The sequence below is a fragment of the Phyllostomus hastatus genome, unplaced genomic scaffold, assembly GCF_019186645.2.
Source record: "Phyllostomus hastatus isolate PE091 unplaced genomic scaffold, TTU_PhHast_1.1 phas_contig_210, whole genome shotgun sequence".
In the NCBI taxonomy this organism is placed as follows: domain Eukaryota; kingdom Metazoa; phylum Chordata; class Mammalia; order Chiroptera; family Phyllostomidae; genus Phyllostomus; species Phyllostomus hastatus.
The window spans coordinates 28,803,789-28,818,618 of record NW_025333737.1 but is presented as its reverse complement, the minus strand read 5'-3'; the positions used below and the strand labels follow the sequence as shown (position 1 = coordinate 28,818,618).

The window sequence follows — 14,830 nt, the reverse complement described above, 5'->3', positions numbered from 1 at the left end:
GGTTGCCTTCTAAGGGCCCAATGCAATTTTAGGACTGCGTAAATGTAACTACTTCTTAACTAGGGGCAAGGAGTTCAGAGCTGCTGGGTAGAAACAAGGTGCCAGGCCAGATAAAACAAGGTAGAGGGCCAGATTCGGCCCTCAGGCCTTGTGTTTGCCACCTGTGCCTTAGGGAAATGGCCGATGCCAGGTGTGGGGCAGGAAATAAAGAGGATGAGTCTGGAACCAGAAAAAATAGAATGTAATAAAAGACTACTGTGGATGTATCAAAAGGATTCAAGAATTAACCTGAATAAACTCCCACCAGCCAAAGACTGGACAGTTTGCACAGGACTAAGGATGATAACCATAACAGAGTAAAACACATCATATATGTTTAGTTCCACAAGTTCATTATGAAACTTTATAAAGAACAAGGCCCCAAAACCCTCTCTGGTCATCTTTAGAGAATGCTAGGAAACCACCTCTTTATCTTGTAACCTGGTAAATAAAAGAATCAAACCTTTTCCATATCACTTGTACCCACAGTTAGCCAAATAAATGTTATTTTTATTCCAGGAAGGAATGTTATAATTAGAATATCACCATCACAAAACAACTACAAATGAATTAATGGATATGGATCATTAATAGCTGATAACATTTCTTTCTTTTAAAAAATTTTTTATTTACTGATTTTAGAGGGGGACATCAATTTGTTGTTCTACTTATTTATGCATTTATTGGTTGATTCTTACCTGATAAGGAGATCGAACCCCGCAACCTTTGGGTATTGGGATGGTATTCTAACCAACTGAGCACACCCAGCCAAGGCTTGCTAATGCTCACTGATAACATCTCAAAAAGACAATTATATATTATGTAAAGTGGTGTGTGTGCATGCATAAATCTGCCCTAGTAGGAACATTTTATCAGACACTGTTCAGAATTGTCTGTATAAGGTGGTAATAAAAAGCAGACTATTATGTAGTGGATTATTTTACTGTTTTTAAATTCTTCACAGATACGGTACCCAGTTATTGCCTGTACTCTGGACAGAGGCTCCTGGTGTCTCCCATATACAACTCTGATGTACCATTGACAATATAATCTGTCAGAAGTACTCAAAACCATTTGTAAAGTAGATTCAGGGTCAGTGGGTGATTAGGAATCAAACCTGAATTCACCCACAATTTACAGAAAATAAAAGGAACAGAGAACCATGCTAAAAAATATCATCAGGAGGATGTAATCAGCAGAATCCAGACTGCGGGAGACTTCATAGAACAAATGACCCAGTTTCTTCTAAGGAAACTGTAATGGGGGTGAGGGGACCCAATACAGATAAAGGGAGAATCTACAATTAAAAGACTTCAGATAATCAATGGAAATCCATATATCTTATTTGACTGTATTTGGATCCCAATTCAAACTAAATTAAAAGAAAGAAAATGACAATTGGTGAAATGTTAAAAAAGTATTTCTGCCCTGGCTGGTGTGGCTCAATGGATTGAGTGCTGGCCTATGAACCAAGGGGTTGCAGGTTCGATTCCCAGTCAGGGCACATGCCTGGGCTGCAGGCCAGGTCCCCAGTAGGGGGGTACGCGAGAAGCAACCACACATTGATGTTTCTCTCCTTCTCTTTCTCCCTCTCATCCCCTCTCTATAAAAATAAATAAATAAAAATTAAAAAAAGTAGTATTCAACATGCTTCTCTGAAATCCAAGAGTTTAACCCCACCCTTTTGAACTTAAAGAAAAGCTGCAAAAAAGTCCATGTGGAGAGAGAACACGATACAAGTTCAACATGAGAGTTACAAACAAAAGAAAAAATGAAGGGAGCCTTACCCACAGCTCCAAACATCTATGGCTGGTGTATAACGCTCCTCTCCCAGCAGAAGTTCTGGAGGTCGGTACCACAGAGTAATGACTTTATTTGTATAAGGGCGACTAAAATGTGGAAAAAATGACATAAATTTACAATGGCTTCTGATGCAATATACTTGTACAATTAAATGCAAATAGAAATAGCTGTCAATTGAAGATAGGACTTTCAAAACAGCTCCATAGCAACCTAATAGTTCAAAAGTAAATTGGACAAAAGTAGGAAGGGAAGAAATAACTTCCATTCCAATTTGGGGTGGTTCCTTTTAGTCTAAGGCTAATCTAAGAATTTTGATAGAGCCCTGGCTGGTGTGGCTCAGTGGATTGAGCACAGGCTGTGAACTAAAAGGCCACCAGTTTGATTCCCAGTCAGGGCAAGTGCCTGGGTTGCGGGGCCAGGTCCCCAGCGGGGGCCACATGACAGGCAACCACACATTGATGTTTTTCTCCCTCTTTTCCCTTCTCTCTAAAAATAAATAAAACTAAAAAAAAAAAAAAAAGAATTTAGATAGAATTTACTGTCTACAATCTAGGTAGTAACACATTTATAAAATTAGGGAACTCAGACACTTGTTACAACTTGCAGGATACTAGGATATCCAAGAATAAAAAGCATTCTTTCCTATTTCCCACATGTAATTTTGGTGAATGTCTCACCTTTCTTCAGAGTTATAGAGCCGAGCAAGTCCAAAATCTGCTAGTTTGATCTGCCCGCTGTAAAACAAAAACAATTACTTTCATAAGTAACAGCAACAACTTCACATCATACCTAAAAAAGGCAAAGATTAATTTAGGAGTTAAAAACATTACACAAAAATTAATTTTAACCTCTGCTCTTTGTTCTACTTTTAATGGTCACTCTCCCAGGTTAAGTATCTTTTGACTACTCCAGTTTACAAAACCTTAGGGTTGTTTTTTTTTTAACTACCATATTTTTGGATTTGACTCAATTAAATATATTATTTATTTCTTGGCAAACAACACTGACTAGAACCTGCAATACTAAATATAAATTATTGAGGGGGAAAAATGAACTGTTCTAGATTAAGAAAGATTTAAGAGACCTAACAATTATATCCAATTCATAATCTTTGACTGATTCTGGTTTGAACAACTAGGTATACAAGACATTTTTCATGTAACCGAAAAAAAACACAGACTCCAGCAAAAGTAACGCTTGCTTGAGTGCAGTTGCTAAGGTAATAGTATAGGTGTAGTAATTTATAGTTTTAATTTGAACATTTCATCTAAAATGTCATATGGTGTGCTTGAGTGTGATATTGTTATGTTACAGAGTTACACGCTCATGGTTTTGTAATAAAAGATTCTGTAATAAAAAAGGGGTGTTACTTGTGCCAGACACTATATAATATATGGACTGAATGTTGGAAGTTAATAGGTAATAGTTAATTTGTCAGAGTATTTAAGGTCAAATGTAATGATGTCCGTGATTTACTTTAAAATAACCCAAGCAGAAAAATAAAAAGCAAATATAGTAAAATGTTAATTGTATATGTATTAACTAGTAAGTAAACTATTGTCTCAATTTTTTATTTTAATTTGACATTTTTCATAATAAACAGTAAATAACACTGTGGCGGTAACAGATTTTTTCAAACAGGCAACATAACTTTGATCAGAGCAAACAATTTTTATGATGAATGAGACCGTCTACCAAAATAATGTCATCACTTCCTTTACCATAACAATATACAACTATGACCTTAGAGGGGCTCTCAAACTTTAGTATGAAGTAAAAATCACCTGGAAAGCTTGTTAAAAGTATCCTGGGCCCCATTCCCAGAGATGCTGATTCAGTAGGTCATAGCCCCAAAACCTGAATTTCTAACAAGCCCACTGGTGATGCCAGTGCTGCTGTTCTGAACTATATGCTTTGAGAACTACTTCCTTGAAGGGATCATACCTACATTTCACTCTACTAAGTATTCTGTCTTTGATGGTGATGTCAAGTAATATTTTAATAACTACAACACGAAATGTTGGGAAACTATTAAAAAAACATTTATTATTTCAGATTAATCATATTTGTCTAAATTATTTTGTAGACTATCTATTTACATGTACAGCTTGTGTTACCTCTTGGGGAATGAAAAGCCAGCTCACTCCTTTTTTAGAGATTGGGGATATCTCAGGTGTATGACAGGTCAGATAGAAAGATGAGATAGAAATGAAAAAAGAGGCTATGCTGTGAGGTGCTCCTCAAAGTACCAGCAATGGGACAGAATAGTAAAACAAAGTACTACAGGCATACAGTATTTCATTGGACTTTGATTTATTGTACTTTCATGAACACAAGACAAGACCCTTCACCAGCAAAAAAAAATTAGGAGTCACTGAAGGCTCAGAAAATAGTTAGCATGTTTTAGCAACAAAATATCTTTTTAAATGTTCATTGATTTTAGAGAGAAGGGGGACATACAGAGAGAGAAACATCTATCAGGTGCCTCCCATACAAACTTCCTGCAACCCAGGTATGTGCCCTGACCAGGAATCGAACCTGCAATGCTTTGGATATACAGGATGATGCTACAACCAATTGAGCCACACTGGCCAGGGCCAAAGTATCTTTTAAATTAAGGTATAGCCCTGGACACTGTGGCTCACTGGATTGAGTGCCAGCCTGTGAACCAAAGGGTTGCCGGTTCGATTACCAGTCAGGGCACATGCCTGGGTTGCTGGCCAGGTTCCCAGTTGAGGGTGTACTAGAGGCAACCACATATTAATGTTTCTCTCTTTCTCTTTCCCTTCCCCTCTCCCTAAACATAAATAAATAAAATCTTTAAAAATAAAATAAAATAAGGTATTTACATTTTCTTTAGACATAATGCTATTGTATTCTCAATAGGCTACAACATAGTGTAAAGGTAACTTTTATATGCACTAGGAAAACAAAAAGTTCATATGACTCGCTTTACTGCAAATTTGCTTTATTGCGGTGGTCTGGTACCAAACTCGCAATACCTCCAAGGCATGCCTGTAACAACAAAATTTTACATTAAATCAACTCTAATCATTCCTAGTTAAGATTAAGGACATCTTACCTACTTGCTCCAAACTTCATTATATTTTAAAGCTCAATTTATAAGCAAATTCCGAGAAAAGCAAAAAAGAAAAAAAAAACAGCTGACTTGAATACAAAAAGCATTCCTCAAATTTCTTGGCATCCTTATTCTGAGGGTCTGAGATGATCCAAGACTCAAGGTATACAACAGACTGCTTAAAATGGCAATAGACATAGGAAAAAGGCTAGACCTAACATCACCAGCACCTCACACATTTCCTAATCCATCCTCTCTCCCTTCTCACTGTTGGTAATGACCTTCACTGAAAACAGAAGTCACCAGGTGAGAGCTACTTAACATCCTATTACCTACAAACTTCTTCCACCTATAACGTTCTTTCTTTTCCTTCAATTACAGAACAAGTGTGTCAATCTCTTGTTCAAGGATAATTAACACCTATACTTGTGGCTACTACCACCTGTAGCCTTCATCTCAACTCCTCTAGAAACTTGTTCCTTTAAATTATTTTGGATCTTTCCTGAATCTTCAACTTCTCTTTTCTTTTCCATTAGCATTTAAATATGCTCAAACCTCTGCATCCCTAAATAAAAAATTAAAATTAAAAACTAAAGACACACCACCATCACTTTCCTATTAATTGTGTTACCCACTTATCCCACACTGTCTCCATTGACCTTTTAATCTTCAGATTCTCTTAACTCACTTCTTAAACTTGCCTATTTTGCATTCATGATATTCTTTATTTTCTTCCTATTTCTCTGATCATTCTCTTGGCTTCTATCTTCTTACATCTTTTCTATTCTTGATAACCCCTGAATCTGCATATACTGCTAGTCTGGAACTCCCATGTGACCTATTAGTCCTGTTCCCCTACCCTCTCTCATCAACTGCTCTCTCTTTCTTGTCCAGCTGAAGACTCCTTACAATTCTCTCCAGGCCATCTCACCCAAAGTCTCTGTGTAGCCAGAATTGAATGGGCAAGAGCAGAAGTTGAATGGATCATACTAGACCATGAGACTCCTACAACCCACTTAGTTTCCTGAATTTTCTGAATGTGGGAAGATGGGAACAGGGAAGGGCCTGACCCAACCAGAAAGGACACCAAGCAGGACTTCAGTTATTCCCTGGCCTGAGATAGCCCCCACTGAGAAGTAAAAGGAACAGAGGAAAGTATGATAATACTATATAGTCCAGGAAAGCTGCAAGCTGATAGCCATCAAGTTCTTGAAGCCTTACTATTACGGGTATAGATTAACCAAACCCAGCTTTAATGAAAATTGTGGGTCATAGAGATAGCAACAGAAAGAAATAATCTCGTAACACCATATTTTGTCTCATAAAAATATTTAAGTATATATTAAACAAATATATACAGTTTATATATTTTTAATTTAAATAATGTATTAATTATACAATTTAAAAACAAAGAATTAAATTAACCAACATCCTTCAGTGGCTGTCACCTACAAAGTTTAAGCTCCTTAGTGACGCATACAAAATCTTTAAATTGTTTCCCTGCAACTGTCCAACTTTACCCTTCCTGCCCCAGCAATACCAATATTTTAGTTTTCTGGATTATGTTGTGTTATTTTCACATTTATGTGCTTCTGTCTGTGCAATTTCTTTTGCCTAGAAACTTAGCCCTCTGTTGTCAGTCTTTCTGATAAATCCCTAGACGGCATTCCTCTAGACGGTATCTTCCCAGGTACTCCCAAATTTAAAAAAATAAAGGGGGGATCTTAATAAATGTGTATTGAATTGAGTTATTTACTTGTTTAGCTCCCTACTAAACTCAGAGCTCTCCAGTGACCAACCACCCTGCATGGGACTTTGAGTGCTAAAACTAGGAGAGTCCTGGGCAGCCCTGGATGACTGGTTACCCCACTACACAAAGACAGAAAATACAGAATCATTTCATACTCCTATAATAAATAATGTTCGCTGAATATAATTGAACAATGGGTGATTCAGACAAAGATGACTGTAAACAGCCCCATTTCCTAAAAAAACAAACACTGGACTGATTTCAATAATGCCAAACTTGCTTTTTATTCCTCAATGGATAGGGCTATCACCAAAGATTACTGTGCATAAAACCTCTGATATTACCAATGTAGTTTAGGTAAACGGCCAGAAAGGAAGAAAGCAAATGATAAAAACTTCTGAAGAATCAGCACTGTTCCTCACCAAATTCATGTCTGCCTATAATGCTAAAACATGGAAGTTTTAAGTACCGGTCAGAAAGGTCAATCACCAACTGTACACCTGTGTTTACTCTGAAATTTGATAACTGAGAAAGTCTCAAGAAGAGCTAAAACAGCAGGCATATGTTTCTCCCCACTAAACAAGGGAGAGTTTCATTAAGAATAGTCATCTGAATATTTCTGTAGGATGTGAGTGACTCCTTAAAATGTTTGCAATTTATAACCTTACCTCTGTTAATTCCTTACCAACAATGAAGTCTGGAAACTGCTGATCAGGATAACCCTATTATAAGTTGTTCCTAAGGTACAAACCTCAGATGTATGTAAATGAAAAAACTGTGTTATTGGATCCACCTATCATCCCAATTTACTAACTTAAACTAAGAGGTTCAAAAGACAGAGAAAAAGTGCTTAACCTCATTTGGTTTTACTATGTTACCTGTTGTTCAGCAAAATGTTAGAACACTTAATATCCCGATGCAGGAAATTCTTTTTATGACAGTAATCCAATCCTTCCATTAGCTGTTTCATGAATGACTTGATATGATCCTCAGAAAAGTGCACCAAACCAGATTCTAGCAGTCCCATTAAGTCATGGTCCATATACTCAAATACAAGGTAAAAGGCACCTACATAAAAGAAACATTAAAAACAATAGTAAAAGAACATGAAACGACAATGCCCTAAATTTTAATATAATTTGGGAGTTGACCATGAGGCTCTCTGGAACAAATGTGTAATTTTATAAATGAAGAAAACGGAAACTCAGAGGAGTTGAAAAACTTGCCCTTTCTAATAATAACTAACAGAACTATTAACTGAATTCATCTTCTGACTCCTTATCCAGGGCTCTCTAGATTACTATGTCTTGAGGGGCACAAGTGCTTCAGTCATACTGTATAACTATTTTTTTTATTTAAGTCCATTGGCTAAGTACAGACCTTGGGCCAAATCCAGTCTGTTTGTCAGTTGTAAATAAAGTTTTCTTTGTAACACACAACCATGTCCATTTGTTATATTGTCTATGACTACTTTTGTAGAAGTCTGTACACCTTAGTTTAATAGGACCCACACAATACGCCAGGGCAGAATATTTATAATATTTGGTATAAATTATTAGTAAAATTCATAATATGTAAGAATTGAAAGAAAAATGAATCATCTAATTAAATTACCTAAATTTAGAAGTAGATAAAAAAAGTGCACTAAAAAAACTTTAAAACATTTGAAATTCACACTGTCATGCCACTTTCAACAGCGTGCCTGATAGAGAAAAATATGACATAAATTCTAGACCTAGTTAAAAAATGAGATATCCAGTCTAAAAGTCTGTCTCCTAGTAACACAAAGGCAAGAATTCTCAATCTGGGGGGTAGGCTTCAAGGACTTTGAATTCTCTAAAATGTGCAACATTAAAAAAATATATGCAGTATTAAAAAAAAAATCCATCTTTGATGAGGTCCATGACCCCCCCAAAACCTAAGAACCACTGCAATAAAGGAGTATCTTAAAGAGATTTGGCTACAACCTTATACAAATGAATAAGAAAAAGTCAAAAATTGCAAAACAAAAGTAGACAAAGGACATAAAAGTGACAACCCAAAAAAGAGAAAATAAGTAAAACTGAAAAACACAGGTCAAACTCAGAAGTAATACAAGAAATGCAATCCAAGTCCTGGCCAGGTAGCTCAGTTGGTTAGAGCATTGTCCCAATATGCCAAGGCTGCAGGTTCCATCCCTGATAAGGGCACATACAAGAATCAACCAATGAATGCATCCATGTTTCTCTCTCTCTACCTCTAAAATCAGTAAAAAGAAAAAAAGAAAAAAGAAATCCAGTCCTAGCTGGTATGGCTCAGTGGATTGAGTGCTGACCTAGGAACCAGAAATCAAAGGGTCTCTGGTTCGATTCCCAGTCAGGGCACATGCCTGGGTTGCCGGCCATGTCCCCAGGAGGGGGCAAGAAAGAGGCAACCACACATAGATGTTTCTCTCCCTCTTTTTTCCTCTCTCTAAAAAAATAAATAAAATCTTTTAAAAAATCAATCCAAAATATCATACTTCACCTATCAAATGACCAAAAACAAAATGTGCTCCATTAAAAAAATCAATACATAAAAAATATGTACTCAATGTTAGGGAGAATAACATGGGATAGACACTCACAGGTGGGACATAAATTATTATTCTCTTCCTAAAAAGCAACCCAAACATTAAATATGAAAACCCCTCTGACCAAATAATTATTTTCTCAGAAACTATTAAGAAATAAATCTAGACCCTGGCTGAGAAGCTCACTTGATTACAGCGTCATCTCATTAGCAAAGATTTTGGGTTTGCTCCCTGGCCAGGGCACATACACAAATCAACCAATGAATTATAAACAAGTGGAACAACAGAATTGATGCCTCTCTCTCCCCCCACCTGCCCCAACTTTCTCTTGCTCTCTAAAATCCATAAATAAAAAGTTTTAAAAGAGAAAGAAATCTAAATGTAAAGATTTATGCACAAAGATGCTTAATGTAGTGCTCTTACATATTTTTTTCAAACTGGCAATTGCTCAACAGGGACTGGTAAAGAAAATTTGTATTCATCTATCTTTATGCACAGTTATTAAAACATGTTAATAATAAAATAAATTGCTCATGACAAGCTACACAACACTAAGTATACTTTGATCTCAGTAATATTTAAATACATATAAAGTACTAGAAAAAAAACATGTGCTCTGGTTGAGTAACTTAGTTGGTTAGAGCATGGTCCCAATATGCCAAGCTGCGGGACTGATCCCCAGCCAGAGCATTTATTTTCTTTTTCTTTTTTTCTTTCTTTCTTTTTTTTATGTTACTTACTTTTAGAGAGAGTGGAAGGGAGGGAGAGAGGGAGAGAAACATCAATATGTGGTTGCCTCTCACACACCCGCAACTGGGGACCCAGACCACAACACAGGCGTGTGCCCTGACTGGGAATCAAACCAGCAACCCTTTGGTTCACAGGCCAGCACTCAATCCACACCAGCCAGGGGGATTGACATTTTCTTTTCTTTTTTTTTTTTTAAGATTTTATTTATTTATTTTTAGAGAGGGAAGGGAGGGAGAAAGAGAGAGAAAGAAACATCACTGTGCGGTTACTGGGGGCCTTGGCCTGCAACCCAGGCATGTGCCCTGACTGGGAATTGAACCTGCGATGCTTTGGTTTGCAGCCCACGCTCAATCCACTGAGCTACACCAGCCAGGGCTGACATTTTCTTTTTTTAAAGATTTATTTATTTTTAGAGAGAGGGGAAGGGAGGGAAAGGGAGAGAAACATCAATGCATGGATGCCTCTGACATGATCCCAACTGGGTACCTGGCTTGTAACCCAGACATGTGCCCTGACTGGGAATTGAACCGGCAACCCTTTGGTTCACAGCCCGCACTCAATCCACTGAGCTACACCAGCCAGGGCAACATTTTCTTATTCTTCTATATTTTCAATTTTTCCACAATGGGTATGCACTGCATCTATCCATTCATTATCTTATTATTTAAAAAAAAAAAAAAAAAGAACTTCAGGCAACCACTGTAAAGGACATATGGAGAAAACCAAGGGGGAGGGTGGAAGCAAGGGAGGGAGGTGGGCTTGGCTGGGGTGGGGAGGAGTGATGGGGAGAAAATGCAGACAATTGTAATTGAACAATAAAATTTTTTTAACTTGTATTTTTTTAATCTTATTTATTAATTTTTAGAGAGGGGAATGGAGGGAGAAAGAGAGGAAGAGAAACATTAATTTGTGGTTGCCTTTTGTGCACCCCTTACTGGGGACCTGGCCTGCAACCCAGGCATGTGCCCTGATTGGGAATCAAACTGGTGACCCTTTGGCTCACAGGGCAGCATTCAATCCACTGAGCCACAGCAGCCAGGGCACAATAAAATATTTTTTTTTTAATTAAAAAAGCCATAGCTAATAAAAAAAAAATTTAAACAGGCATGACAAATTATTTAAACAGTACATAATGGCATGGTCAAGTCTCTCTCCAGAAGCAATCAATTAACATTTTCTTGTGCATTCTTACAGAAACTACACAATTAATTACTTTTATAATCAGAAAAAGTTAAGACATGCCAGGATATAAACCTAATATCATATCTAACTTACATAAATTTATCTAAATACTGTTGCATAAGCAGAATTTCCTTTTACTTGCTTTAAAACTATTTCTACCAACATGAAAGGTGCTACTTCCCAGGGTTACTTAGTATTTTTTTTTAAAGATTTTATTTATTTTTAGAGTGAAAAAGAGGGAGAAAGGGAACGAAACGTCAATGTGGCCTGCAACCCAGACATGTGCCCTAGACTGGGAATCGAACTGGCAACCCTTTGGTTTGCAGGCCAGTGCTCAATCCACTGAGCCAAACCAGCCAGGGCTGAAGGTTGTTTTTAGAAATATCTGCTTTGAATTCTAAACTGTATTAGTTAAAAATTACGTAAAAATATGGATGCACATAAACAATAACCAGAAAGGATGATGTAAAAATGAGAGTAAGAAGCAAATTCATATAAAGAAAAAACTGATGGTTGCCAAATAGGTGAGGGGTGAGAGGATGGGCAAAAAAGGTAAAAAGGATTAAGCAGTACAAACTGCCAATGATAAAATCAGTCACGGAGAATACAGCATAGGGAATAATGTATATCATAGGGAATATTGCCAGTAGTATTATAATAACTACATATGATGACAGATAGTTACTAAACTTGTGGTGATCACATAGTAAGGGACATGAATGTCTCTAGTCACTATGTCGTACAGCTGAAAGTAATATAAAATGTAAACTATAATTAAAAACAAATTTTAAAAATTAGAGTAAATAAGTCTGGGTTTTAATTTTCATTATTATAATTTGTAAAAAAGAGATTTTAAAACATTGGTTAGAAGAGAATCTTATAATTATTTATATCCTGGCCATATTAGGTGGTACAGCAGACTCTAATTTTAATAAATAACAATGACTTCTAAAAGTATAAGAGTGCTCTGATGAAGAATGGGAATTTTATAAAATGAGCACTTTTCAGAACAAGTGCAATCCAGTAACTAACATCTTGATTCTGGTACAGGTTCAAGAAAGAAGCTTGAGTCTAGTACAAACTGTTAAAACTATTCAAACAGGCAAACAAGCTAAGATAGGAAAGTAAAATGTAGCAATCTACTCTATACATAGTTCTTTGCACATACCTTTGTCCTTCTTGAAATCCAGTGCATCTTGTTTATCTGTGACAATTTCCTTCATGTTCACAACACTTCGGTGGATTAGCTGACGAAGAATTTTGATCTCACGAATGGCTGTGATTGGGAAGCCTTCTTTCTCATTGTCTAGTCTCACCTTCTTCAGGGCCACTAGCTCTCCTGTCACAGTAAATTAAAACTGTTATATTATCAATTAGCATTTGTTGACCACCATCATGAACCAGCCAATACATGCCCTTACTTTGAAAGACAGACTTAATGCCTATTTTAATGCTTTATACAGATACTTTTGCATCTTAATAAATCCCTAAATTCTCTTTCTTATCTTTAATTTCTTTAAGATTTGAATTTTTAATTCCATATTCAGTTAGGCCTAAAAATTTTGGTTATTAAAATACACCAGCCCTGGCTGGTGTGGCTCAGTGGATTAAGTGCCAGCCTGTGAACTGAAGGGTTGCTAGTTCAACCAGTTAGGACACATGCCTGGGTTGTGGGTCAAATCCCCAGTAGGGGGTGTACGACAGGCAACCAACCACACACTGATGTTTCTCTTCCTCTTTCTCCCTCCCTTCCCCTCTGTCTAAAAATAAAATAAATTTTAAAAAATCTAAATAAATAAATAAAATACACCAATAATTCAACTACATCATTTTATCTTCAAGGACTAATCCCTTACCAAAAAAAAAGCAACTTGTTTGTGGGGGGGATCGGAGTATAAGGGGACTAAATGGTAATAAAAAAAATCCATAAAAACAAAAAAATAAATATATCAAAAAAGAGCAACTTTTACATTTTATTTTTACCCTCTCTTAAATTCCAAGCAAACTTTTAATAAACATTCACAATAAACAACAAAAAAAGAGGGTTTTTAAACTGTAATAACTATACTATTCTTTTGGATAATTTCAGGATCTTTTGTAACTTTTGAGACCAAGTTAGAACTCAAAATGTGCTTTTTCTAAATCTTCATAAGACATTAGTACTGCTAACTTTTTAAGCTGACACCTATACTTTGTAGGCAGTATTTACCTGTGTCTTTGTCCTTGGCTTTATATACTTGGCCATAGGTTCCCTCTCCAATAATCCCAATAATGTCAAACTTGTCCACACAGCGTTTTCCCCAATCACTTTCTGTTTGTCTTCTTTCTCCGTAACGAGGACAACAAATTCTAAAAATGGCAAAACAAAATAAAAAAAAGTTATTTTAAAAAATTAAGTCTACTCAAATAAAATAATTCTTTTATAATTTCTCTGACTCCTAAATCTTTTATGAATTTCTTTATTTAAAAGGCAGAAATTAATAATATGAAATAAATAGTTCAAATGGTCTCTCACAATGGATAAAACACAGATTTTTTTTTTTTTACTACAGAAAGACATAAGATAAAATAATAGATTTGCTGCTTACTTTCTTACCTCTTGATTATTTGCTTCCTCAACTACAGAATGGGAAAATAATCCCTACAACATAGGATCGCAATAAAAATAAAATATAAAACTTTGGCAATAAAACGTGCTCAGTAAAGGTAACTTTTTACTGAGAGAGGAATGCTAACAATCAGAGATCAAATCCAAATTGTACTATGATTATGGCATGGTAATTTATGTAATTTAAGTAATGGGTACATGGTTGACAAACCCTGAATAAAAGGGCTTTTTTGTCTTCAATACTCTAAATATTATGAAGTCAAAAGATACAATGGGATCAATGTTCATGGTATATTTGGATTGGGGAAATTATTGTTTTTCTGAAAACAAAACAAAACACCCAGCTAGGTTATCTGTGGATGCAGATGAATGGTCTCCTAGGTATGCTTTTATCCATTAAATAAAAGATATACATTAGACGCAATCTTCTATGATTCCACTGGTGCAGGTTGTATAAGAAAGTGTAAGATTTAGGTCCCAAGGTTCCTCACTGTAATAAAAGCTGTAATTAAGGATAGGTCCCTCCAAAAACTCACTTTGGTCTTTTTTTATATGGTTGTTGAGGTGGTGTGACTGCCTTTGGTTCTGGAGAGTCTGGAGGAGATGGATCCCCACCAGGAAGCTCTGGAGGGAGAGGGAGGTCCGTGAGTAAGTGACGTGGCCTTTGTTCCTTCTCCTTCTTTACTGGTTTTGAAGGCAGAGTTTCTTTTGGACTAAGCAATAGAGATGAAGAAAAGAAAAAGATCACAATTACTTAAAGGATATGCAAATAAAACTTTCAAATATTAGAATGTCTGGCTATTTAAAGATTACAACGATTTTACTTTTAAAGGAAAAAAACCCCTGTAATACAAGGTAAGAAAAAAGAGTTTATCAAAGTTAAAGATACTTGAGTTTTGCAAAGAGAAATCTATGGTATATTAAAGAAACAATAAAATTTTTACAATATACTTGTAGGTCCTTTAACAAACTATCCTTTAATGCCCTTCCCAAGATTCTATTTGGATTTTTACTGAGATGAAATGAAACGCAAGAAGTAATCATCTTAAATATGCAAAGTATCACTGC

General features: G+C 36.0%; 1 protein-coding gene across 9 annotated transcripts in view; it reads right to left on the bottom strand.

The window, feature by feature from the left end:
• CDK12 (cyclin dependent kinase 12) overlaps positions 1-14,830 on the bottom strand; it is a 72,128-nt gene that overhangs the window by 43,007 nt on the left and 14,291 nt on the right. For all 9 annotated transcript variants that reach the window (XR_006785445.1, XR_006785443.1, XR_006785444.1 and 6 more), the window contains exons 3-8: positions 14,299-14,475; positions 13,364-13,503; positions 12,323-12,493; positions 7,550-7,739; positions 2,520-2,576; positions 1,827-1,928 (exon numbers count right to left, since the gene is read on the bottom strand). Coding sequence is in view for 2 of the 9 variants with exons in the window: in XM_045837260.1 (XP_045693216.1) it covers positions 1,827-1,928; positions 2,520-2,576; positions 7,550-7,739; positions 12,323-12,493; positions 13,364-13,503; positions 14,299-14,475 (837 nt within the window). In the remaining 7 variants the exon portion in view is untranslated. The remainder of the gene's footprint in view (positions 1-1,826; positions 1,929-2,519; positions 2,577-7,549; positions 7,740-12,322; positions 12,494-13,363; positions 13,504-14,298; positions 14,476-14,830) is intronic.